General features: G+C 36.5%; 1 protein-coding gene across 10 annotated transcripts in view; it reads left to right on the forward strand.

The window, feature by feature from the left end:
- Positions 1–27,430, forward strand: part of QKI (QKI, KH domain containing RNA binding) — a 171,468-nt gene that overhangs the window by 93,211 nt on the left and 50,827 nt on the right. For all 10 annotated transcript variants that reach the window (XM_074537362.1, XM_074537363.1, XM_074537364.1 and 7 more), the window contains exon 4: positions 7,871–8,014. In XM_074537362.1, the coding sequence (XP_074393463.1) occupies positions 7,871–8,014 (144 nt within the window). The remainder of the gene's footprint in view (positions 1–7,870; positions 8,015–27,430) is intronic.

Consider the following 27,430-nt stretch of genomic DNA (forward strand, 5'->3'; position numbering starts at 1 on the left):
GTGACAGCGGCGGTGACACCGATGGTGACAGGGCTTCCTATCCTGTCTGCACCCCCCAGGGCTGTGGCGGCCCCGGTCACTCGTGCTGGGAAGCTGAAGCGTCCAGGGCGGTGTAGGGAGCCTTTAGGAACCATTTTGTGTGCAGGGCAGATCTGAACTTGGGGCGGTGCCTGAAGCGTCCTGAGCGCGGTGTCCGTGGTGAGGCTTTGGGACAGAGAGCAGAATCCTCTTGTGTCATTTAAACATTAGGTTGCTTCATGCCGCCAAATTAATTTTTTTTTTAATTTTTAGAACAGTTCTTAAAAGATGCTTTAGATAATGCTCTTTGACAATGTTTGACAGCTGCTGGCTAGTTTAATGCATGCTGGAAGACACCTACTTTTTCAATCGAAAATTGTCTTGCTGTACAATAATACAATACAATAATCTTGCTATACGATAATAATTTATAATCAAAGACTTGATGAATAGCACTAACTTGTTTGACAACCAAAACAACAAGTGTGTGACTGTTAATTTAAGCCATTGATCCCCTGTTTCTATAGGTGGAAACTTAGGTCAGGAATTCTAAATGTGGAGTAAGCTGCTGTTCTCCCTGACCAGGTGCTGTTCCCTCAGCATACTTTTGTAGCCGTACTTTTTTTCCCAGCTTTCTGCTTGTGAACTGCTGCCATTAGAAACTCAGTAGGAGCAAAAGTCTGTGTTAATTTGCCTGACTGTAACTGCACAATTAAAGCAGTTTATCAGCAGGGGTTAGGACAATCAGTGTGTTCTGATGCTTCATGTTATAAAATTACTTCTGTTGTTCAAACAGATACTGTAATTAGTGCATCATTTTAAACTGGTTTTCTGCGGGGCTGGCTTGGAGTTCCATCTGATAAAAACCTCTATTTTTGGCACTTACCTAAGCCCTTATTTTGTTTGCAGGCCTCATCTAAATTAAGAACTTCTGTTGAAATGCTAATATCAGGACTGTATCATTCAAATACAGTTTTGGAGATGGAGGGATTGTTTTTTAGGATTTTTTCTTTGTGTTTTAGCAGCCAATCCTGTCGAGACCTAAGATTCAGTCACAAAAATGGAAGGAGGAAGCCCCATTTACTGTCATTACTGTAATGCTATCATTTAATGCACAGATGAGCAGGTTGCTTCACACCAGATAACAAAGATGCCTGTGTTCTGTCCCTGGCACATGCATAATTGGGTTTCACTTATGATAGCTTCATGAGACGTGGTGAGACAGCCTTTTAAGGGGATTGTTAAAATATGGTGCTTCACCTTCTTCTCCTTTTCCCAGCACTGACCTTGGTTGACTGTAGCCCTTCATGGTTGCAAACTCCCTTGCCCAGCAGAAGATGAGGGGGAAGTGGGGAGGCATCTGCTGCATCAGCATGTGGTGTGAAAGGCTGCTGTGCTGCTGGGCCCGTCCCAGAGGGAGCAGTGAGGCAGCGAACCTTAGGAAGTTGTTGCACTGCCCAGGAAGGGATGCAGTAACACACCAGTAAGAGATTATCCAGGGCATTTTTGCTTCATTACGTCTGGACTTCCCATGAAAACGGATCAGCTGATGTGGAATTATTTGTAGACTGAGTGGTTTATTCCTTGCACAATGTTACAGAAGTCTTCTGTCTTCTGGATGTTTGTCTTGAACTGTCTCTGCAGCAGAGAAGCCAAAAACTTAAAAATAAAATTCTGTAGCTCAGGTTGGCAGAGCAGTTGCAAGAACAGAAGTTTCATTAAATGACACAAGACAGACAACTCTTCAAAGGTTGGGAGTATGTGACTTTAGGGCAAAGTGCATTCCTCTAAGATTCCTCTGACTTGCTTTTACCAGTTCAGCTGTGTCAACAAAAGGTTGTAAAGTAAGATGTAGACTCTATTGACTGGTTGAATAATGTTTCTTTTCGACTTACTAATTCAGATATTGTTTCATGGCTGCAATACATATCATGGCTTACTTAAAAATACTAAAATTAGACTGGATTTTATTTATGACCTTATTTGTGACTTTGTAGCTAAATTTAACTTCTGTTTCAGAATTCTTTAAAATCAACAGGTTAGTTCTTTTTTTTTAAATCCACACAGTTTCTTTTAAACTGTTCTTTGAATTATTTTTGAAGTTTTGATATATATGTGTGAATGTTTTCATTGTGGAAAAGAAATATTCACCTAGACCTACTGTCAATTAATGTACCTACAGCGTAATTTATTAGACAAAATATATTGTGAGATTTTTACTAAATAGCTGAATTTCTTCTCTCCACATCTTACCTCCTCCATTTGACTCTGAAAAGTAGCTGTGAGTGATTATATTGGTTTTTCTATCTTAAGATATTTTTAATTAAAGTTCTTAGTGTACTTGAATTAAACCTTTGTATCATTTGAAGGACTAAAGCTATTCTGATCCTTTTTAATTCTAGTGTTCAATTTGACATTATATGAAAACATTCTTCCCTTTTACACTATCTTTTCTGTGGTTTTTGTGATTCAGTAGGGAGACTAGCTTGCCTAATAGGTTGATGAAAACAGAATTTAATAGCCTATCACTTCAAGATGAGTGAGAATACTAAGGATAATTTTCAATGCTTGCTTGAACTGGTGGCTTGACTTCTTTAAAAGTTCCCCGCTGTTGGTACTGAGCTGGTTTTGTATCTTTTCAGTGGCTTACATTACAGGAAATTGTATGAGATGGAGTGCAAAAAAGTGCACAGAATGGAAGCTGCACTTTTTTAATTGCTATAGAATAGCCCATAACTTTCTGAAAAAGGTGCCATGTGGGAAAGTTGCTTCCACTCTTCCCACACTGTATGCATTCTTTCATTCTTTCTTTATTGTCTAACTGATGTTTCTCTGGCTGCATATAAACAGATACTAACATAGTATTTTTTCATTAGTTTTAATTTCATTTTTCTTTAATGGTATTCTGACAGTTAGAAGTGACTGGATCCTACTTCATCAGTTCTTAATTTGTCGACTTATTTTTTGTCAGTTTGCCATACTGTGAAAGTTTTTGGGGTTAGAAATCAGATCTAAGGAATTTTTTTAAGTTGAGGATGAAATATTTTTTGTGACTTTCTTTGTGTTGATATTTTCCTTCTCCAATATTTGAATAATTTTTACAATTTCAGTCTACCGTGACACTGCTTTCATTTTGGTTTGAAGCTGTTTGAAACGTACTGGCTAGACAGAGACCTGACTTTGAACTCTATTCTAGAGGGGTTTTCAGTCATCTACTTTGCATAGCTTACAGAAAGCTAGGAAGCTCCTGTCTCAGTCTTGTTCAGTCAGAACTGAGGAAGTAGAAGAAAGCATTGGGATGGGATATGGAGCTGTAAATAGGAATAGCCATTTAGGCCCAAGATGCAGAGGTGCAAGACCGCAACTTGAAGTTACTGTGGTATGGTGAGGTGTGTGGAAAATATGGGATACAATTTTACAGTGAGCTGGATTGCAGTGGTTCCCCAGAAGGAACAATCTTTCTAATATTTAAGTTTGATTTCATAGATTCAAGTCAGTTGCATCCTTTACCTGCTTTTCTGCTTCTCCCTAAATCCCTCTCCTAGAAAATTCCTGTAGCTACACTACTTTTTTTTTTTTTTCTGCAGCTAAATTTTAGGACTTGTAGCAATATTTTTTTTTTACTACCTAATACATTGGCCCTAATAGTGAGATAAATATTGAGCAGTCCATTATTGTGCATAGGTAGTTCTAGGATTAATGAGTGTATATGCACAGGCAAGAGAATGAAAGCAAATCTGTCTACAGAATTAGGCTATATTTAAGGATACTGAAATTTCTGCCAAACAAGGAACACAGTGAAATTTCATCTGCCATTTATGTTGTCCTTAATGTTCTTTAATTCAGCAGACAAGATAGTTTGGTTATAATTAAGCTTTCCTAATATTGTTGTTCCCCAAGATTGTGGTGTAAATCACTTTACTTTGTAGTTCATCTGTAGTACATCTTCAGTCTCCATTTTTCCTGTATAATTCTTCCATAGACAATCTCTGGGATGCAGGCAGACTTCACACTGCCAGTTGCTTCTCATGCATGCAATATAATTTTGAATACATGCAGTTGAAATTTGTTTTTCCCCAAGTCTTAGTCAGGTTTTCTGATTTCCCTGTGCTGTTTCTTCCTTCAGTGTGCATGCCCTTCCTGCTGCGGTAGCAAATGTTTCTTTCCCAAAATAATTCTCATGGCCATTTCTATTACTCTTGACTGCTTTTTCAGTAGGTAGACCTGGCAACTTGGCTGAATGGATCAACAGTTGCTGCTGAAGGACAAGGGGCAATGTGCACACTGAAAGAAAAGAAATTATGTTTAAACCTAAGAAAAAGGGTTTTTTATGTTGTTGTGACTGAGCACTGGTTGAACACTGAACACGTCTCCCAGGGGAGAGGATGGAGTGTCTGTCCTTGGAGATATTTAGAAGCTGACCCATAGCCACATGCTTGAGCTGACCCTGCCCTGAGCAGAGGGCTTGGACTGGATGATATTCAGGGTTCCTTCCCACCCCAGACATTTTCTGAATCTCTGAAGTGAACTGGTTTGTCTTATCTGCAATTCACTTCAAGACCACCGCATCTTGTCGTTTCTTTGTACCAAGTTATGCAATGAGGCAAGTCCTAGTAATTCTTTCCTCCCTATCTTTTCACCGTTTTCTCCCCCAAAAATTCAAAAGAAACCCTAATCAGCCTTTAAAATCTTGGACCATATTGCATGAGTCTTCAGAAGGATACCTTTCTACTTGTGTTCCAGATATATTCAATTTTGCTGTTCAGGCTTTACTATAACAAAACATGGTTGAGAAAAGATGTGTTCAAGACTTGTTGCACAAAGGATTAGTTAAATAAAGATTTTACTTGGGAGAAAATATGTTTTTCCAAACCATCCTGTTAAAAAAGATTTAAAAGGAGAATGAGGTAGCATAAGAAATGGTAGCTCTTAAGTGCAAGAGGTTTGCAGGTTACCTCTCCCATGATTGTAACTCTGTGTTTTGCAGCTGACTTTCTGTTGGAATGAATGAGCTAGTAAAGACCTAAATTTCCCAAATTGGATAAAGCCAAACCCATAAATAATGAAATATACATACTGGTATAACATTCAACTAGCATTCCCAATCAAACAAAAGATATATCTTAGGAAACCATTAACCCACTAAGAAAACCATCTCATGAGACAGATTGGGAGCACTGGATGAAATCATAACCCCAGTGTATTGAGGTTCATAAGCATAAATTGGAAGCCCATTCCAAACTCTGTTTTTTCTTTTATTTTTTAAACAGTGTGCAAAATTTTACTCTTAACTTTTCTTTCAGTCCTACTATGTGGTGTAATGAATAGCACCTTCAACAACAGCACTTTTATTACTGTACTTTATGGCCGTAGAAGAGCTTATCATAGTCATACACTAATCAGTTATCTTACTGATAAGTAGTTTATATGTTTACTTGTGCTGTGAGGTCTCACCCTAATAATACCTATGATTATAAACCTTACACACAACATGTTCCACCTAAAAGTTAATCAGGGGGATAAAAAATCTTCAGTGTCATTAATTTGTCCTATATGCTGCTTTTTGTTCTCTTTTTTAAATTGAGGAAAAAATTCTCATGCTGCAACAGACTAATTTGGAGTACAGTGCCAATACTTGATGTAACATTAATCTGACACAAGTTTTGGAGACTTTGCACCATATTATTTTCATTATGAGAGAAAAGGCTACACCACCATGAAGCCCCTTTATGTTTGCTAACGCTATTTATAAACATGGTGTTTAATGGTGTGGTAGCTAAAACTGCATTGAGGCATTCCTTGTCTTTCAGGAGCAGAACTTGCTGCTTTACCTAGGGACACCTTTCCTTAACATTTGTTCTTCTTGGCCTTTTAAAACTTGTTTTATTTGTTTTGCCTCCCATGTTACTGGGGTTGTGCAGGTTTCTTGCATCTGGTGTTAGTAACCAGGACCTTTCCCATTCCAGCACTGGCTCAGTGCCAGAATAGGTAGTTGCACATTTCTTCCTCTGCCCTCTGCTGGTTTAGGAACCTTCTCTCATTCTTCATACCTGTTACATATTATTTTATATACTACCTCATATTGGTGTTGCTTGTCACCGTCTTAAAAGAAAACAGCTCATTCCTGCTTTGGATTAAAAAAAATGGAATTGTTTAAGTAACAGTGGAGTTTTGATCACGACTGAAAAAATAAATTGCAAATTCCTTGTCATAGACAGTTCTTTCAAAGATTGTATTTCAACAGAGAGGATGTTTTAACTCAGCAGCATTTTGCATCACTTTCTGTATTATATCATAAGTGGGAGTTATTTTTCCCTTTGTTTCCAGCTTCTGAAATGGGCAGACCTAATTTCACAGCCACCTTTGTTAAAAAAATTGGCAAAAATAACATTAAAAACAATAGAACACTCCACTGTATCTGATAGTGGGGAGTAATGGACCTGTGCACGTTACATACATAGTGAAAAGTAGTTTCAAAGTATTGATTCCTTTACATCCATTTTTCATACACCTCTCATGGCTCAGTTCCCCCCCACCCCCCGTTTTTATCCTTGCGTACTCCACAAAACATTTCAGACTTAGCTGAATTAAAAATGAAACACTCTGAGGAGCAGTGCTCCCTCAGGTATATATGAATACGAGGCACTGCAAATATTTGTTGGTAATAAATCTTAGAACATCTCCTCAATGTATTTGATTTCCTGGAGGAATTTTTCATGAAATTTGGGGAAAAAGACACATTTGCAATTAAAAAAAAAAAAGGATGAAGTTAAAGTGTGAATTGTGGTTAAGCCACAAGGGTTTATCTTACACATAGGAGACTCTTCTATTATACTCAGCTTTTTAAATTTTAAATAAGTAGTGTTTGTTTATGTAGGCCTTTTTATAGATTCAAAGTTGTAATAAGCTTTTTTTTGAGGCCTCATTTTTTAAAAACTGTTGCATTATATTTTAAATATTGTCAAAATTCAATGAAGTTTCATGAAAATTTAGCTAGCTTTATTAATTGTTTAAAAAAGGAGTTGGAAAATTTCTCGTGTGTTGTGTTTCTTTATCCTATTTTTTGGAAGACTGGATACTTGAATGTGTTAGTTAAATTTATTGGTTTCTGTTGTTTAAAATTGAAATGCTTCTTTAGCATGCTACATCTTTCTGAAAACATTTCTCATATTTATCTTTGGGATTACTAATGCTATGGATGTGATGAGTACCTGTGTAATGGTGACCATGTTGTCACTTGCCCTTAAATAACTTCAGTATTAAAGCCTTGTCATCTCCTCCTGTCTTTCCTTCATCCAGTACATGGAGCTCTCATTTGAAAATGGCAACTTCTGTTCCTTTTGGAGTGTTTGATTCTTTGAATCTTGTCTTCATGAGTATTTGAAAGTGATTCTTAACACTGGAGAATTGCTTTCCTGTTCTTTGTAGTGATTCAGATGGAGTTTCTATGTCTGGTGTCTGTTTCACTTTTCTTCAAAAGATAGGTTGCTTAGCCACTAGTATGTCTTACCTGTTTTACTCTTGAAAGGCTCTAAATAATATTGAAAGTAATGCTGTGTTTGTATTCCTATTCTTGTTCCTTTATTCAGCTGGAGGAGGTACTCTTAAGAAATAGCATGTGTATTGCAGTCTTTAAAAAGTATAATATAGAGTAGGAGGTTCCAAAACCCCAAAAATGATATTTTGAAAGCTAAGTTCATATGATACGGAAGTCTCCAAAGTAGGAAGAAACATTGCTGAGAATAAAGTTCATACTATTTACAGAATTTATAAATTGAATTTGTCTACTCTTTGTGATTGTTTTATACAGAATGTAAGTGCTTCATAGCTTCCATGTTTTAATTTTTTTTAGGAAGAACAGAATCGAGGCAAGCCCAACTGGGAACACCTGAATGAAGATTTACATGTACTTATCACTGTGGAGGATGCTCAAAACAGAGCAGAAATAAAGCTGAAGAGGGCTGTTGAAGAAGTAAAAAAGTTACTGATACCTGCAGTAAGTATTTGTATGCAAGCCTTTGATTTCCATTTTCAGAAGGTTCTTTTGAAATACAACTAATTTGCTTCAGGAGTAAGAGTAAGCTTGCAGAGTAGCATCCTAAAAGGAAGTAGAGATATGATTTTGTAATACTCTAGTGATATTTAAACTGCCTCATCCCAGACTGAATTATTCCTTAGAAGAAAATAGAGAGAGGTTTTTTTAAGGAGACTTTTTTTTTTTTTTTGTCTGAGATACAGATACAGGAAATAGTTACCACCTTTAAAAGGCAATGCTGAACTGTTACAAACACTACTTTTCTCTTTCCTTTCAGTATTAGTATTCTTCACTTCAAGGCTGGGGAAGTATGACATGCTTTTATGTTTCACTTCTAGATGATTCTGCTACTTTAAGAAATAAAGGCATGTTTTTTTAGATCATCACATTAAACATTTTGCAAAGAGAACAAATCCCTTTAGTATCAAAAAAGTTTGCTGTCAGTATACTGAGGGAAAAATGAAAATAGTGAAACTGAAAAATCGTTGTCTTTCACATTTCCTGATAGTACAGACTGAGTTCTGCACATCTAGATGACTTGAATACTTTTTCAGAGACCAGAATTACCCTGTGAGAGCCCTTCTTTTAGATCTTCTCTGCATTCTCACTCAAAGCAAGGTGACTCAAGTGTGGCTGTATAGTGCATCCCATGCCATTAACTTGTATCTTTACCACCACTTCTGTGCCCCTGTAAAATGATAAGAATAAATCAGATCTTTTTCTGTGGTGGAAAAATTTTCCACATTACAAGGAAAATTGAGACTATCTTGCAAAAGAAAGTGGTAGGTGGTATTAAAATGGCCTACTGATTTTGGGTACTTAGTGAATGCTAATAGATGCTGGCTGTGAGGAAACTTGCGGTGACACATGCTGTCTCTATAAGCAGATTTATTCAGAAGACATTTTTAGAAATTACTAAAGATAGGGAGAAAGACTTAATTTCTGAATTACCAAAAAATGGTAGAATATTAAGCAGGAGGTACAAAAATAGTGATTTAAATCTCTTGACATTGAAGTTTTCAATTTCTGAAAGGAACAGACAACTAGAGAAAGTAGATCTTCAGAATTTACTCACATACTAAAGAGACCTTGAGTTAAAGATTGAGTTTATAGCCAGGATTTTTATGTGGGCAAAACTTTGAAACCCTTATGTTCATTCTTTAGCTACTACAGAGCAAACAGTTTAGAAACCAAACTTCTGTGTGAATTAAGTTTGTCAGGTTCATTCTTCTACCTCCCCCTTACTGTTGACTAATATGACTGGAGGGTCAACTTCAGGATGATAGGTTACAAACTTCCAGTATGTCTGAAGTACTGGTGTGTATACTCTGTGTATGTTTGTGTTACACTTGTTTTGTGGAACTGTGGGATGGGTGTGTTCTGAGCCTCAAAAAAATGTAATGCATTAGTAGTTCTTTCATTGTGAAAGTGACAGCCAGCTCTTTGTCATGAAAGCACTCTGCCTCATGCAGTAGCCTAATTGGGGAAGCACTGTAATCCTGATTTCAGAAATAATTGTTTTTCCCCTTTAATGAAAAATAACAACACAGGGCTAACTACTGTCCAAATAGAACATAACTTGAAATACTCTTTGTCAGTTCACTTCATTACCATCTTTATATATTATGCATATGCATAGAGATTTGGATTGTACATATTACTTGCACAAGAGTTAAAGGTCTGTTGGCTCTAATTTCTAAAAATCATGCCTTGCTGGAACAGGTATGTGTAGTACATACTAATGAATTAGTGTATAGGTGAACTTGGGTTTGTACTACCTATTGCATCTGTTCAATTAGCATGAAAAGTGGAATTGGGCTTCAGGCAGTTTGAGAGTTGAAAAATTCAGTTTAGTGTTAAAAGATAGGAACTGAAAACTTCTGTGAGAGTAGTCATAAACCTTCAAATAATCAGGGTAAGCATAAGGAAAAAAGGGAAGTCCTAGTGAATTACAGCAATAGAACGGAAATATTGGAAGATTCCAAAGATACTCTAAAATGTAAGAATGGAAAAAGTAAGATTCCCTTTCATGTGATAGAATACCTGAAACTATTAGTGTTTTTCAGATAAAGGATTAACTTGGAAAAAAATAAGTTATGTATTTCTATTCTGTCCAGCTTGATTAAAATTTGGGACTATGTAGGAGAGAAGACTCATTTTCATCTTGCCATACGATGTGACAATGCATTGGGTTTGAGATCAATTTCAGAAAAATGCTCGTATTCTGAGTGTTCAGAGATGGAAATTAGTTGCTAATTTTTTTGAATGATCATTTATTTTTTGTACTCAAGATGTTAAAAAGCCTAATTACATTTTCTAAAACAGTGCAGAAATAGGCACATTTCTTAAAGTGGATTTCTATTTGAATGTACTTGGGTGAACAGATACTATTTCAGTACTAAAGTGTATTTGTTACATTTATGAATCTGAATCATTAGTGATTTTTTTTCCTTGTGGATGTGAATTAATATTTTCTCTTTTCACTTTCTCCTACATTTTACCAAGATAGTGATACAGTCAAGTAGTTTATCTTTAGAAATGAAAAGCACAACTTGAGGAAGATTGGCTGAGCAAGCCATTTTTTTTCCTCCTTGAGGAGAAAGGCCAACTTTTTTTTTTCATTATTACTCATTTGTATTTAATCTACATTTCTTTAGTATGAAGCAATTTTTAAAATATTTTTGGCTGTACTTCAAGTTCCCTCAGATTAATTCTCTTCCTGTTCCCATAGCTCAGTGAGATACTGGTCTTTATCTACACCTGCAAGATCATACAGTATTACTTCTTTCATGTTTTTCTTCAAAAAAAGCAGAATTAATAAAGCAGTCTGCAGATTCTTGGGATCACATCAAGTTGTACTGTCCTTATGCCTCTTTCTGAAGTGAATCCTCCAGATCATTGATCTCTCTTTATTGTGGGAGCTTTGAGAGTTGTTTGTTATTTGCATGAGTTAAGTGCAGATGGGTGGCTCTCTTGCAAAAGAAAAGGCAAAAGATGCTCTGGATTGATTGTTCACTGCAGAACAGAAGAAAAAACTCAGAACCTGGTTAGGCATACATAATAAAGAAGTATAATATACTAAACCAGAAAATCATTAAGGGTTTGAAGTTGTTCTTGGAGCTCCTGAGCTGGAGGGCCAAACTCCTCTGCCAGAAATGTTACGCCTTCTGCATTTTGTAGGAAGTGATGAATAAATGTTTCTAGCTGAATGAGTTTATCTAGATATTCCTTGCATTTTACAGATGACAGGTCTAGTTTAATTGCTAATTCACCTTTATACTAGCTGCTTTTGTAAGGGATGAGGCACATATGACAGAATTCAAATTACAGACAGATCCTTTATACCCCATTTTCTTTTGATTCCACACGTTTCCTTTCTGAGGAAAAGACTGTATTTCTCGTTTCTACTTAGCTATTCTAAGTTGGTCTGGAATCTGTGTTGTTCAGATTTTTCTATTGCTTTTCTTATGCTGGGGCAGCTGTAGTTTTACTTGGTTGTTGCCTCCATCTTCTTGGAAGGCAACTACAACACAGAATTATTAAGTGATGCTCCCAGTCAAATTCTGTATATCATTTGTGACTGCAATGTAGAATTTTACGGTTGTGATGGGTAGGAGATAATGTTTCAGTAGAAGCTTGTTTCATTTTGCTCCTACATTTGGATCTTGCCTGTAATAGTGATTTTAGACTTTTCAGTCTTGAATGTCTTCAAGTTTGGTTGTATGGGAAAGTAAATGTGATGTATATGACATGATTTTTACAAACTGGAACATTTTTTCTAGTGGTGCTTGGTATGTACTCATTCACTAACTGTCCTCGTGTTTAGTCCCTGTTACCAGAGATGTTATCTTGATGGTATTTCTGGTTTTAGTCACACCTATATACGACACATTTTCTTTATATAACAGGAGAGAATATTGTGAAGGGGCAATAGTATTGGTAGAGTGGTTTGTTTTTCAGTTAAATAAGCTAAAAGCATTTCCTTCTAAAAGACTGCTTTCAGCACGTGTGATGAAGTGGAGCTTGTTTATTAATTAAGTGAATTTCTAGTATTTTCCTTATAGGTGTGGTTGTAAATTTTCCTTGTGGTTTATTTTCAGCTACTTAGGGTAAACTGAAGGTTGTCTTAAGTTTTACCCTGGGAACTTTGTGTGCTGTGAATTCCATTGCAAAATAGAGAGAAAAAAAATTTAAGAATGTTTAACCATGCTTTAGACTTAGTTTAAAAAAAGAACATAGTTAATAATAATGTAATACTGTACATAATTTGTTGCTCTGTAATTAAGACTAGCAAAAGCTTGAGATTGGAAAGATACTAGGAGAAGATTTCATTTTTTTATTAGCCATCTAATAAACCACAATAAATTCTGCATGCAAGTTTGACTGTCTTGAATAGCTCTTTCTAATTCATTCCTGCATGGCATGTTGGTTTTACATTTTTGCTTTTACAAATGAGAATATTGTGCTGCCTTGCACAGTTTCCCCGTTGAAATGTTGGTCATGCTGTGCAATCCATTGTTTGCTGCTTATTCAGTTCAAGTAATGAAATTAATAAGTGATACAGTAGCAGAAGAAGGATGCTGCTGTCCTTAGGAGCATTTTAGGAAATTCCTACGTGATGCCTGTTTTGTCAGTTCCCATACAAGTCTCTCAGGGTGAATGATCAGACAGGAAGCTGTGCACGAAGGGCAGCGCAGCAGCCAAATGGCTTGGCAGCGATTACTGGATAACACAGTAAACTTTTTGATGTGGGGGAGAGGTGATAGCACCTTATTTTTAGTAGCATGAAGCAGGCTTAATGTTTCCATGGCTCTATGAGCTGAGGGTTGCTGCACTCCTGCCATTCCTTCATGATTTGCTGTTCCTGATCCTGTTTTGCATCAGAAAGCCCTGGCCTTCCTCTGAGGGTGTGGGGAGTCCATTTGGTGGAGAGCTGAACCTCCCTGAAGGACTTGCTACAGAGTCAGGCCTGGTTTAGCACTGACAGAATGGATGGCATGAGAACAGGCAGATAGGGACAAATGGTAGTGCAGCAGATCACCCTTAAATAAATTTATGTAGAACTGCAAGTGGATGTGTTCACCAGCAAATAGAATGAGAGTAAAATATCGTGCTACAGTGAATTTCTGATTATGGCAGTGAAAAACAATAGAGGACTGTTAAGGTTCCTTTTTGTATCTTCCACTGTCCAGGATGTCTAGTCTGTCATGCAAGTCTGAGTTTTAAAAATGAGAACAAGAACTTCTTACACCAATTACATGGGAAATGTTCACATATTGTAATTGATATGTCAGTGTTCAACTTTAGTGTTTGCATTGATATTAACAAAATTATTTTGGGCCAGCTGCAAGTGAAAAGTAGCTCTGTCCATCATTGTCTACTGTGATGTAAACTCTGTAGACTAGTGATTTGTTGCCACCAAAATAATATCTGTTGAATGGAAATGTTTTGTTGAGACCATATTTACTACAACATGTCTTGATGATTTTCAACTGAATTGAGGTAAATCTAGTTTAAATTCTGCTACGTTTGTCCACTCTTCCGAAATTATTGTCTTAGTACAAAGGAGAAAATTAGAATTGTTCATCAGAATATTGTTCAGGGTGACAGAGCACTGGAACAGGCTGCCCAGAGCGGTTGTGTGGTCTCCTTCTCTGGAGGCATTCAGAACCCACCTGGAACCTGCTCTGGGATGAGGATTAGATTGTCCCATGAGGTTCCTTCCGAGGTCAATCATTCTGTTATTCTATGATGAGAATAATTTTGAAAAGAGGTGTAAAATGTGCTGTTTATATAATGATTATAAATTTGTTTTCAGCTTTCCATTTTCAGAAAGTTGACAAATAATTAAATGGTAACTACAAAGTTATGATGATCTGTGCCCTCACGTTTCAGTTGATTGTTTAACAAATTTGGGCACAAAGTCATGATCAAATATAACTATGTAAATATGTCTAGTTTTATAGCTTATAACTTAGGTTGCAGTTCATAGGGATTCTTCTCCATCTAACTTTTCTTATACTAATGGGAGAAAGAAGCTTCTCCAGCAGTTACTTCTAAACATCTTAATCCAGGTGTTTTCTCTAAATCTTCTTCAGGACATCTTTAATGACTTCTAGAACCCAAGGAAATTAGTTAGCTGTGCCTATGTACAGTTACTGTTGAATGCCATCTCTTTTTTTTTCTTCTCCACCAGTCTGCCTTTGTTTATTTAAGGTGTTACAAATGTCTAACTTGAGAAATGGTAGATCAAGTTTTTGGAAAAGACCTTGGGAAACGTAGAAAGTAGTCTCTTCTCAAATAGTAACAAAGACACTCTGTTGCCTGAAACTCAGTAGGGACATTCTCTTCCAAAGTGGGATTATGCATGGATTGATTAGGAGCTCTGATTGGGTTCTGCATGGGTTTTGTGTGTCTTTCAGAAATGTGCCTAATCTATTAGGTTTTTTGGTAGACATAGTTGTAGAAGAAAAAATGGTATTGATCTATTCTGGTAATTTTTGTTGTACCTGTAACTTTTTAAATTTTTCATCCCATTTTTATAATTTGCCCTTTAGTCTTGGCTATTTTCCCAGGGCTTCCTCTAGTCGTTTTTTCTTTTTGTATCTTCTTCCATATTTTTTGTTGTTTTTCTGTGGATGGTCCTGGAACAGAACATGTAAGTTGAGATATTTATATAAAATCTTCTTAAAGCATTTCTCCACTTACTCAAAAAACAGATGATCAAGCTACGATTCTCCTTGTTTGGCCATGTTAATGAAGATGATGACAAATCCTTCATTTCTAGTTACAGTTGGGTTTTGGCTGATTGATTTTTCTTTTCTAAGTGAAAGAAATGGTCATTGTAGAATTGTGATTCCTGAGGAGATGTAGCATTAAAGAGTAGGAATTTGTTATCCCACACTTTTAACCCATTTTAACGCTTATCACTAACCAGACCATATTAAGGAGATCAGATCACTTCATGCATGAGTCACCTTGGAGTGGATTCTGGAACAATCTTAGCGATTGCAAAGATTTTTGTGTGTGAAACAGTAGTAAAGTACCAGTAAACATTTCCCTTTTCCAGACATTTAAAGCATTCTTTGTTGGTAGTGTTAGTTCTGAAATCTAGATTTCTAATTATGCAAAAGGTAAGCTTGTCATATAGACATCTGTGGTTTAATGCTGACTGCTGATTTACAGTCATACAGTTGCTCTACATTGTTCTATCTTGACATCAGACAGAAAATTCTAACCTGTGGAATAGTGCCAAGAGTTTTTCACCTACTATTCAATAGAAAACTTAAGTGTTTCTATTTTTAAACAGTACAGAAATACCTGAGCTTTCAGTGGGAGGAGTAATATGGTTTCTTTTTTCTTTCATAAATAGTTTATAGGCTAAGACTTTAATACAGGGATGTTATAGATACTGTTAGCAGGATAAACATAGGTGGACATGATATAAGAGATTGAAGCCGATTATGTTAAATAGCTTATATGATTTTGGCCATTTGTAACACACTTTATATTAAATTGGAGAGGGGTAAACCATCCTGGAAAGTGATTAGATGACATCTTACTGGAAAGTTGCTTTGCTTGGAAAATAGTTAATAAGGAAAAGCATTTAAGATTCCATCAAGTGATATATTTCTTGTGTGTTGTTGGAAATGGTATAGGGTTTATAATTTTTTCATCTTATATCTTCTATATTTAAATAAGTATTTTAAAAGCCCTACCTTTCTATCAAGCTTACTTTTTAATAGAGATAGCTTAATGAAAACAGCACTGCCTTCTATATTTTCTGCATTACTATTATTAGCTAATTTTTAATGTTTTCACAACATCTGTTTATGTAGTAAATTATGTTCATCAGTTTGAACTTTTATTGTAAAGTGAAATGTGTTTTCTATTCCAAGTCATTTGGAAGTACTGGATCAACACCAGCAAATCTAATGAAATCAGAGGTCTTTAGTATTATGTCCAGTCCTTTGATATAGCAGCTTTGTATAAATGGATTGGAAGATGTGAGGTTTTCTATGTGACCAAACACAGTTGTAGATACGAAGAATTTCAGCTGCCTTATTTATAAATAAATAATTCTAGCCTTTGATAGGTACTTTGCTACAGCCTCCAAAATGGTACATTGCATTACAAATCCTTTTTCATGAGACTGAAAAAATCAAAGCCCCAAAACCTCTATTGGGAGCTGGCTGTCTTATGATCATTTGAAGCAGTTTTCATGAGTAGTAATTTTCAGTCATGTAATTGCATGCATTGTTGTGCCCTCATCTTAGAATCTTTATGATTCCTTCATTCTCTGGCTTGTGTCCTAGTTTGAAAATGGAATTTTAACTTAGACTACCCTGACTGTCTTGGCAGCTCTAGTAACTATACTGATAGAGTTGTAGTAAAGCAAGCAAATGACACATCAGGTGAAATGGAACTGGAAGGTGGAGTAGGGATTTGTCAAATATTCACATGGGTACTTGGGTGCTGTGATGATGGAAGTGGGCAATTCCACTTCTTGTTCAGCCTTTTGGCGATATTAGGTAGCAGGTGGCCTTATTTTTTTGTCTGCTATGCTGAGGTTTCAGTTTTTAATAAGCAGATCTGTAGCTTCTAGGGTCTTAAAAGGGAAGTTTTAAAATAAGGCTTGCTTATTTAGTTTGTTAGAATTAACAGTCAAAATCATTACTGCCAACAGACATCAGATGTTTTGAATAATCTTCATATAAATAATATGAAGAACATAAATAAATAATAAAATCTTCATATATTGTGCAGAAAAGTAGTTTGCAGGAATAGAATAACTTGTTCTACCTTGGAAGATAAGTTCTGAAAGACCATGGGAGCTAAGAGGTGAGTCTGGATTTCTCCTGGTTTAAACCCACTGTAGTATATATGGTGATCCTGTGCTAATCTGATTTGTCAGTGAATGGTATCCTGGCATTTGGAACAGATGGACTATTGATACAGTGTTGAGAAGAACACTGGTTTTTTCTCACTGCCTGCAAGAGCAAAGCTTATATTTGCCTTTCGGTAGTAATTTCTGAAGTTACTGGTTAATTTCCAAAGAAGGTGGTTGGGCTGTGGATGGGGCTCCCTTAGTCATACTTGATATTTCACCTTCTCTCCTAGAGGATGGTGGAGAACTCTTCAAAGAGATACTTTATGACTCAGCAGCAAGGACAGCTTTAGGGAAATCTCTTACTTTTAGTGATCCAAAGGTCAATCAGATTCAAGAAAGATAAAAATAAAAAAATCAGGCTTTTAAAATGCATCAGGTCATAGAAACACTTGTTTTCTCCTGCGATTGCAAGGGTACATTAAATAAACTTTTTCATCTGTAAAATGTGGTGAGAGCACCATACTGGTTTTTTAAATGCTCTGAGAGGTAAATGTTTGCTTAACAGTCAATATGTGAGAGGTCATTACTGGAATGCGCTTTCTTTTGTAGCTATCTGCAGTTTTAGAGGTGGTTCTTGGAGACAGAAGAATGAGCAAAGTTTATTTTCCTGTAGTATTGGAGATTGCAGGGGAGACTCTGAAGGTTCTTGGTGTTCATTAAAAGTTGTGCTAATAAGTGGCTTCATTGATTTCAATTTAGAATCCATTCAAAATAATTTTCTTGTGTGTGTTGCATAAACCTAAATTCTGTGTATTGCCAAAATATTTTTTGTGAAGGAACTTGTTAACATTATATATGTATCTTCAGCTATGTTGCCTTTGTGCTGCAGGTAAACTAGACATTAAATTATATGTCTTGCCTTCCTTACAAATTAAATGGGAAGATTAGCAGTTGTGCAAAATGAAATAGAAGTTCTGCTCAACTGGACAGCCTTAAAGGAACTCTGCCAGTGTCATGAGAGAAAATGTCATCCCTTGTTTCCATGTAAATCATTCTGCAGTGCTTGGAAAATGAAGCATGTAAGACACTAAAGCTGACAAATAGCACAATATATTCTTATTATGTCATGCTTTATATTCAGTATATTTACAGTGTTAAAAAGTAATCTGTTTGTAGCATTTCAACATACAGATGTTAGTAATTTTTAAATAATACTTTTTTTCTCTACTATCTATAGGATTTTTTTAAAAGATCCTATGTGGCTTCAGTAACAAGATCCCATTAAGATTAGTAGTGCTTTGTACATCTGAAGTGTACAGACTCTTCTAAAAATCTTACTCCAGGTTACCTCTAAGAACTTGAAAGATGCAGAATTTTTTTGCATCTGTGGTTTATGTTTGAAATCTGGGAAGTGACTTTTAGTAAAAGTCTCAAATTGGCTTGGAAACTTCAGAAATCTTTGCTAAGGCAACATCTGTGATGATGTAGTTGAGACATAATCCCCAACATACTTCAGTGCTCGTTTTATTTATTTCCATTTAGTCAATTTTCTTCAAATGTGAATCACACATAGGCTTTCAGTCGAATGTTAAGGTTCAGGGGAACTTAGGAGACTATATATGATTCCATGTCACTTAATGTAAAGCACCTGAAATTTAAGGCATGGCTTCTCTTGCTAGCTTCAGCAGACTCTTTCTGATGGAAGTGTGTGCAGTAGAATCATGAGGGGAAAAAGAAAATTACTTCTTTTAGTGTTTCCATATCAATCACTTCGGGTTTGGTGGTTTTTTTAACAAGCTTTGCTTTTTACTTTAATTTTTTCCACTGAAATGTCCAAGTAGAATCCTGTTTAATTAAAACAGTTTATTAGCAGGGAACCTTAACTGGCATAAGAACAGTAAACTTGTGACGTTTTGGCTTCTCCAAACAGCTTGTATTTCTAGGCAAGCTTATGTAAAGAGTAGAAAAAATCAGTTTTTTCTTCATAATGTCATCCTGTTACTTATGATTTAAAAAAAAGTAATTTCGGAAAAAGAATTGGTTTGAGAGTTGTGTTTATACAAATTAAACATGTCCATATTGCTCTAAAAGATTAGTATTAATAGCATATGTTACATATCCAAACAAGTAAATATTACAGTTAAAAGCATAGAAATAAGGGTTTAGTGTGGATTCTGGGGGAATTTTTTTTCCCAAGTTGTCTTTTAAGTGATTTTCTGTCCAGTTACCTTCGCACTTTACTGTTGTGGCATCCTTTAGATGTCTGACTAATTAGACCAATTCTTTTTCTTTCTTTGACCCTAGGCTTATATCTATACTCCCTTAACTTTATCAAGAGTCTTTTTGTGTTTCTGGTGCTTAAAGTTTCTTTTTCTCAAAAGCACGTGGATGTGTTACATTTATGGCAGAGAACAGTGTCTGTCCTGAGTGCTGCATAACCCAGATTTAAGAGAGACCAAAAAAGGCACCATCTAGAAAGCCTGCAGGGTTTAAGAGTTTTTCCACATAGTTTCTTGGAAAAGGGAGGTTGGTACCTGTGCCAGTGCCTTCACTTGTGTCAGTGTTCATTGATTCAGAAGTATAAATAGATCTGATGATGATTTAAGTCTCAGTTCTGCTTCCTATGTGAAGTACTTAGTGCAGTGCCGAGCTCTTCTTTTCTCTTGATACCCAAGGTTCAGCATCTTAGGAGTGCTAGTCAGAGCATGGTTCTCCTGTCTTTTTTTTTTTTGTAGATGCAAGTTCTGCAAAAGGGAGAAAAATGTATTAAACCCCGAGTATCATTCTGCTTTGAGAGACTCTTCAAATCCTGAAGGATCTGATGCAAGTGAAATTGCTTCTCATCTCAGTAGTGATGACCTTACTCCAGAACAATTCTTTGTTTCATTAATCTATCCACACTTGCTTTTTGCAAGTATAGGAAGCTACTTCCAAAATTGCTTCTGTAAACTCCCCATCACCTTTCCACAATATTTGTTTTGTTTTGCCTTGTTTAAAATACACTGCTTGCAGCAAAGCATTGCATCTGGTACTTCTGAATCCTTGCTGAGTCCTGAAGCCTTTTCTGGAAGATGTTTTAGGAAAAGAATTTGTAAAATCCTGTATGAACTAGTCTGTCACTCTGTAGTTAACATCCAGACCTCACACTCAACAGTTTTATGTATTGACTTGCACAAAACCTTCTGCTGTGTTAGTTGCTGGTTATCTTCAGATAAACCAGTTGGATTTCCTTATTCTTGAGACACCCCTTCCTCTCCCCAGTAAGACTGACAGTATGCTGTGTCTTAGGAATTGAAATAGGAGCTTCCAGAAGGCATAAAACTGGGGGTACAGTTGATAGTGAGGGTGACTTGAACCTTTTTACTGAATAATTTCATAATCAAAACCAAAGCAAAACCAAATTTTTTGTTGTTTTCTGGTGGCTCATGGGGTAGCCAAAAAAGCAAAGGAACAAACTTATTACAATCCAAACTATGAAGCCATACAGAGATTTCAGGTGCTGTCCAGATGGGCTGATGAAATGTTTTCAAATGGCAAAGCAAGATAAAGCAGCCTGGATGGTAGCCTGTGTTTTTACCATCACAGTAGGGCAAAGGAGCTTCTTTCTATTTGTAAACTGCCAAATACAAGTGGATGGTACAGGCTTAAACCTGAAAAAAATTACCAGAAACCCCTAAATGAAAGTTATTATTTTATCCTTATTAAAGTATAAGTAATAACACCAGGCAATACCTGTTATTTGAGTGGAGATGAGCGATATTTCTGTAGTTGAAATTTGATATTGAACTGTTCTTGGGTAGGATAGGAGTAGCACTCATTTCTCTGTAGAATTTGTATCAAGCATTGGGGCCATACTGTATTTAATATGCATAGGTAGTGTCTCACATGTAATATACAAATAAATTCACACTGTATGTGCAGTATGAGATTCATTGAATGTTCAACAGGTATGTGAAAACCTTACCTAGGACACCAATAGGCACTTAATGAAAATATTAATAGACCTGGCAAGTATAATACATGGGCAGGCATAATTAATGCATCAGTATGGTTTTGTCTCAAATGCTCCTTACATCTCAGATGAAAGTACATTGTTAGATTGTTTGTACCTGTTTGGTGCAAACCAGCATCCTTATAAACCACTGAATGAATTGCATGTAGAGGTCAGATGAAGCAATATATGAGGGAGTTTTTTGGATTGTTTTATTTGGGCTTTTTTTGTTGTGTTTTGGTTTGGGGTTTGTTTTGGTTTTTTTTTTGTGATGGTGTTAGTGGTTGTTGTTGTTCTGTTGTGGGGTTTTTTTTTTTCGGTTTTTTAAGTTTGGTTTTTGGTTTGGGTTGTTTTTTGTGTTGGTAGAAGTTGTAGTCTGCTTCACTGATTGGGCCAGATGGATCTAACTGCTTTGTTAAATGAGTCAGCCTACTTTTTAATGATGTTTTTAACAGTACGGCTGCATTTCATTAGAAATGTTTTGTGATGAAATTGTCTTTGGGCTTCTAGTTTGCCATTGCATATAGGATTTTAGAACTAAATCTGTTCTTAAATATGCTGTTGGTTTAGAATATCTCAGTAATTTTTTAAGTGAAAGCTTAACTTCTCAAATGTTAATGAATCAAGCTACTGCACAATTTAAAGTCATTCTTTGAAAAAACAAGTATGAGATGTTAGCTGTTTGCTTCAGATTAAAAGAGAAATCAGGTGATAACATGTTGAAATTAAGTGCATTGTTTGATCTCTGACATTTTAAAAGTTGACTTCCTTCCCTTTTGAGTGACTTTCTAAGAATGTGTCTTACTTTTGCACATTCAGTTTTTTAACCAGTTTTGTTAAGTTTTCATTTGGAAAAAGGAAGAAAAGTTGTTGTAATGTTTTCAATGAGTGTTCTTGCTCCAAAAGAAATGGTGGTATGACCAAAACAGGCTAAAATTAATTTTTTGGCGGACAGACCACCATCTTCATTTGCTGTAGGATGAGTTAAGCCAGTGTTTAGGCCTTTTCCAATACACTGTTAGTCCAGAGACAGCAAATGTTTATTCTCTTCAGCACTGAGCTGCTGTTTTCATTTCAGTGAAAGAGGGAGCAGCTAGGGCAAAAGAGCAAGGGTGCAGTCATAAGTTTCCTTCACTTTTCTCGATTAAAAATGACGAGGGCGAAAAAAGCTTTGCTACAAAATCGGCACGTCCCCTTCTCAAAATAAATAACGCTGTAAAAGGGCCTGGGTGGCTTTTTAAAAATTGGGACATTGTCATAGCAGGCAGGCATTGGAGTCCTGCACATGGAATATAATGACTCAGTAGCATTTTATATAGGTCCTTGAGCTGTAGTTTAGGCTACTACATGCGGTATATAATAGCAATAACAAGATTAATTAATTTCATTTGAGAGGTGACTAAGTATGTTCAGTAGTCAACACGCTGAAGTTCGTGGTTCGGCTGTCTCCTTCGCTGTCATTCCGCTGGCTTTCTGCCTTCCTCGGTGTTTGTTCTGCATGACTTAGTGGATAGGAGATGCTTTGTGTTCGCAGTCTTGGAGCCTCTCTGGTACCGAGCCGAAATGTGAGAGCACATCCCTTCCTGCGCACAAAGGTGTTGCTGCAGCTCTCTGCCGCGCTCACCATTTTAATCTGAATGGCGAATCTGTCTGGGGACCCAGTGCAGTAATTAGCAGTCTCTTCAGAGTGTCAGAGCAGAATTACCATTGTAATGGTTTAGCAGGAGGATAAAAGGATTGAATTTGGGTCTGCCTTCCTGCCAAACTAAATGAGTTGCCATGGGAATTTTCAAATATAAGAGGCGTTTACTTAAAGCAATTTGGCGAGTTTGAATAAACTCATAAATTACGGGGTTTAGAGGAGAGATCCCTGCTTTCTCTGGCTTGGGCTGAACAGCAAAGAAGGCTGTTAGAAAGCTGCTTACGTTCTTAATGAGAATAAGTTGATCCATGCTCCCTTGCAGACTATCAGCTTATTAAGGCTAAACTGTTTCTGCTAAATACAGTACAGTAAGCACATTTTGAGAGACATAGTTTGCAACAAATCCCCGAAGTAAAAAGCAACATCTGATTGCTCTAAACATAAATTGAATTTCCTTTGCTAGATTAGATCTATTTTCAAGTAATGCTATTAAAAATGGTTCTCTGTATTGTTTCAATAAACATTAACCTGCTATTGATTTCAACTTTCCTCTGTGCATGTAATATTTATTACAACACTTGTCAGATCTGCTTCTGAAAGGGGAGGGAGGGCATTGAGGTTTCTTCGGAAAACAAATATGGTCCTGTGGCCCTTCAAACTGTTTTTTTTTCTCGGGTCACATGTAAATGTTTTCCCAGCTCAGGCCTGCCTGCCTTGTCTCTAAAGGGAGCTGGGCTTTGACCCGCTGACTCCTTTGTCAGCACCGATGCTATTGAAATGTGAGAAGATGGACTTGGTGCTTTCACAAGTGCCTCAAGTGATGAACATCACTTATGCTTGTTTAACCTTCAGCTGTGCTCCAGAAGTCAGCTGTAGTAGGCTGGGAAGAACTGATGGCCGTGTTTTGGAAGCATGTGTTCGTGTTCTCCCGGCCGCCTGGATCGGGTATCTTAAAGAAACAGGGAAGATGAGACGTGCCTGGATACTTTGATGCTAGCTTTAAAAGTGTATATTCAAGGACATGTCATACTTGAAACAGTATGCAGTATTTTTCTCCAAAATAATTGATATTGGTTATATAGCTTAAGGCTTAAGTGTTGCCTTGTGATCCTTTCTAGTACATATCTCAAATCTTTACCCATCATAAGTATTAGGATGTGGAGGTGGAACTAATTAAAAAGAGAGCAGTACTGCCGTAATGGCAGTAATTTTAACTTTCGTTTAAAGCCATAAAAATACGGTTAGAGCTCCTTGATATAATCTTACATCACTAGCAGGAATCCTGTAAATTAGCAAAGGAAAATAGTAAATTCGTGCTGGTGATTCAGTGGTTGAACAGCTGCTAAGTTCTAACAAATTCCTGAACTGTTACTAATGATCCAGCTGAAGCTGTTTGGTAGCCTCGGGGTACTGTTTCTGTGAAACTTTAGAAATATCTCCCAAGAAATTAGAAGAGAACAAGAGCAGCATTTACTCTTACTAATATCGAAATTTTAACTGTTCATTTAAAGTTACTTTGAGAAATACTGTCAGGGAATTGATTCCATCAGACCTGATCCCCACCCCCATACGTTCTTACTTCTTAGATGAGTTACTGAAATGCAAAATTTTATAATATAATATTTATAAATATTTACAATCAAAATATTATCGAAGTGTTTGTGAAGCGGCTTGAGAAACTGAAACTACGAAAACTTCTACACTCTGAGGGTACATAAGAGGCTTGCTAAATGATTAAAGGACATTATCAGCATTAAAAAATATGTAGAAAGGCAATGTTACAGAGGGGACCCTTTGGAATACTGGGTTGAACTGAGTACATCACTTAGGTCCTTAGTTCCAGTACCATACAACACCTCTGCAAATTGATGCTATTTACAGAAATCAGGTAGTAAAAAAATCTGAAAAAATAAAAAGCTATATATTGGTATTAGAGTTTTCAGATCTCACACTCTGGGATTTTTTTCTGCATTTTAAAATTGTAGTTCCATAGGTTGTGGTGCTTGATTGGAACCTATATTTTATCACATTTTGCATGTTCTCCCTCTTCTCTCTGCTTGACTTGCAAAACTGAGGTGAAAATAAGTGGCAGTGGGAGTGCAGGAAAAGCTTAAACTGGTGGGATTTTTTGGCTGAGTCAGATGTTGAGATAGGGATATTTAAAGATTACTGATAACTGAATCTGGGCTACACAGTTGGAATTTAGTTTTGCAGTGCCTGTGAAAGAGGAAGGTGGGAATACTAGGTCTGCCTAGTATTTCACTCTTTTTTTTTTTTTAAATGAAGGATTTTCACAACGTAAAACTTATTGATTGGTCACATGAGAAACATCCCTCTCCAGAGTTCAGGAAAATATACATCAGGCAAGTTACCTGATGGAACATGGATATTTCATTTGAGAGATAGTCTGTCCTTTACCTTGTGAGCAGTGTAGGAGAAACCTTATCATTTTATCATCTAAAAGTATGGCATACAGAAAAAAAGTCTGGTAAAACTGAGATGGGCCTGCTTAGATCTGAATCTAATTTCAATTTTAAAGTGTGTTCTCATGACTTGTGATGAGCCTGTTGTATCATAATGGAAGCAGAAGTCCCCTTCTGCTTCAATCCTGAATGATGAAGCTGCAGGCTAATTAATTTGTGGATGGATATCATAAAAAAGCACTTACCAGACTATTCTGTGCAATGACTTTATTTTTCTAAGCGAAAGGAACTCAAAAATTTTCTGGGGCTTTTGGAGAGGTGTATCACCTTGTTGAATGTCTCACCCAGCACCAGAGACCGCAGAGGAAGTGTCAGGGATATGCACACAGGAAAGGTGGGAATACCGTAGTGGGGAAGAAGTGGGAAGCTATGCAAAGTACTTGTTCTCTGTGTTTAATTTGTTATATTTTGAGGGTTCTTGGCTCCTGCTGGTCCAGGAATCCAGAGAATCAAAGAAATGTGCATGCTGCTAGACCAGTAGGATAGCAGCTGTTTCTTCTCTGGGCACTCCCTCTTTTCTAATAACCTCTCTTGCAAGTATTTTTATCCAGTCTCCATTTAATTCTGCTTCTGCTGGGGCATTGTTACTTTTGCCTTTGATCTTCAGATTCCAGCAGTTTGTTTCCTTCTGCAATTTTTCACTTACTAACTTGTAAACTTCTGACAGCAGGTTCTTTGCATGTGTATTGTAGGTAACTGAACTCCAGGTCAGAAGTGTTTATATACTGTTATGCTAAAATTAACATTGCATGCAGAGACATGAAAACAAAATGCATAATCTAAGTCATACAATTCTTGGCTAAAGAAAATCAGCAACTCTCACTTGGGGTCGTTCTACAGAAGGTTGTAATACACAAAAAGGGAAAAATATCAATGAGGAAATTGATTTTTGTGGAGTCCTCACACTATCAAACCAAGCATTACTTTAAGTTTCTTAGCATGGAGCTTTGTAAGTACTGGATGCACTATTTAACAGCTACGGATTTAAAGATGCTGGTGTAAGGTGTTAGAATTGCCCATTTAGGATGATGACATTTTTAGAGGCTTGAAATGCGTTTTTTCAGTGCTTTTAGAAGATGGATTGCAAATACCAAGGTTCAAAGATCTCTGCAAAATACGAATGTATGTACTTAAAATAGTAGGTAGATGGTTGAGATTGTGGCCATTTCTCTGAGTTAACAAATCTACAAATAGAGGAACACACTTCTCATAGTTTCAGGCTAACCTAGAGGAGACTGATCAGCACAGTTGCCCAAGAGAAGCTGTAATAGTATTTCTCACTGAAGGTTGGCATCAAGAGAGAAGAAAGACAGAAAGGAGAATGATTGTACGTGAAAAAATGGGCAAAAACTATAAAAAATGTATAGGAGAATGAGGAATAAGAAAAATATTAATGGAATATTTTAATATGAAAAAAAAATCTTTTAGTTGTCAGGTGGGGGTTTCCAGTTAGAAAAGAAGATTAAACGGCTGGGCTTCAGAATTAGCAAGACTGAGACTCCCCATTCCATATGGAATTGAGTCAGTTGGCACACTGAGCTATCAGCTCCCATCAGTCTCTCCTCCCTTACTGGTGACTCTGCAGTGAGCTCTTTCAGTTTTGTAACCTGGCAGAAAAATATATGGGTTGAGAAAAAACGAAGTGTTGCCAGATGAGCAGGTTGGCATGGTTCAGTCCTGGATCCAGTGATGGGTACAGGAGAGCAGCAGTAAGGAAAGAGTAGGACTGTGACCACCACTGTCTAAATTGGCTTAAAGTACCACAGGAATGCCAGTTGAAAGGCTTTTTACATCTTGAAAAATAACTTTTGACTCCTTTGACAGCAATGTAAAACCTCAGCCTAATCATCCTGAACTAATTTGTAGCCTGGGAAATAGTCTTAAGGATGGCATTTTAATTTTTTGCATTCTGGAATCGACTGGTTTATTTGCTAGGTAAACTTGTCTGAACTTGTTTCCTCTGAAATTATTTTCCCTAAGTTGTCTGTCTGATTGATTCCCATTCCATCCTCTGTTTTTCAAAGTCTTGGCTTTCTGAACTCAGTCATGCACAGATGCACAGCAACTTACTTTTGCACATTCTGGAAACAAAATTCCATTAATTTGTCCATTCATTTGAATTGCTTCAGAATTATATGCCTTGCTTTTCATACCTTTTGTACCTTTGTTGTCCTTATTCCCCTTGGCTTAAGGAAAACAACTTCATTTGTCTCTTCCCATTAATGCTGAGTGAATGAAAATTCTTCAGTTACTATGAGTGTTCAAAAATTTTGATCATTTTTAGGTTTGCTTGTTAATTTTTCAGCCACATCATGTAACTTTTTCTGGTTTTAGATTTTTTTTTCCCTACGTATAAGTTTTTACACACATTAAGGGAGGTTTTTATTGCAAAGTGCTGTGTATAAGAATATAGTCCATAAAATTAGAGACT

Source organism: Zonotrichia albicollis, chromosome 3, assembly GCF_047830755.1.
Source record: "Zonotrichia albicollis isolate bZonAlb1 chromosome 3, bZonAlb1.hap1, whole genome shotgun sequence".
In the NCBI taxonomy this organism is placed as follows: domain Eukaryota; kingdom Metazoa; phylum Chordata; class Aves; order Passeriformes; family Passerellidae; genus Zonotrichia; species Zonotrichia albicollis.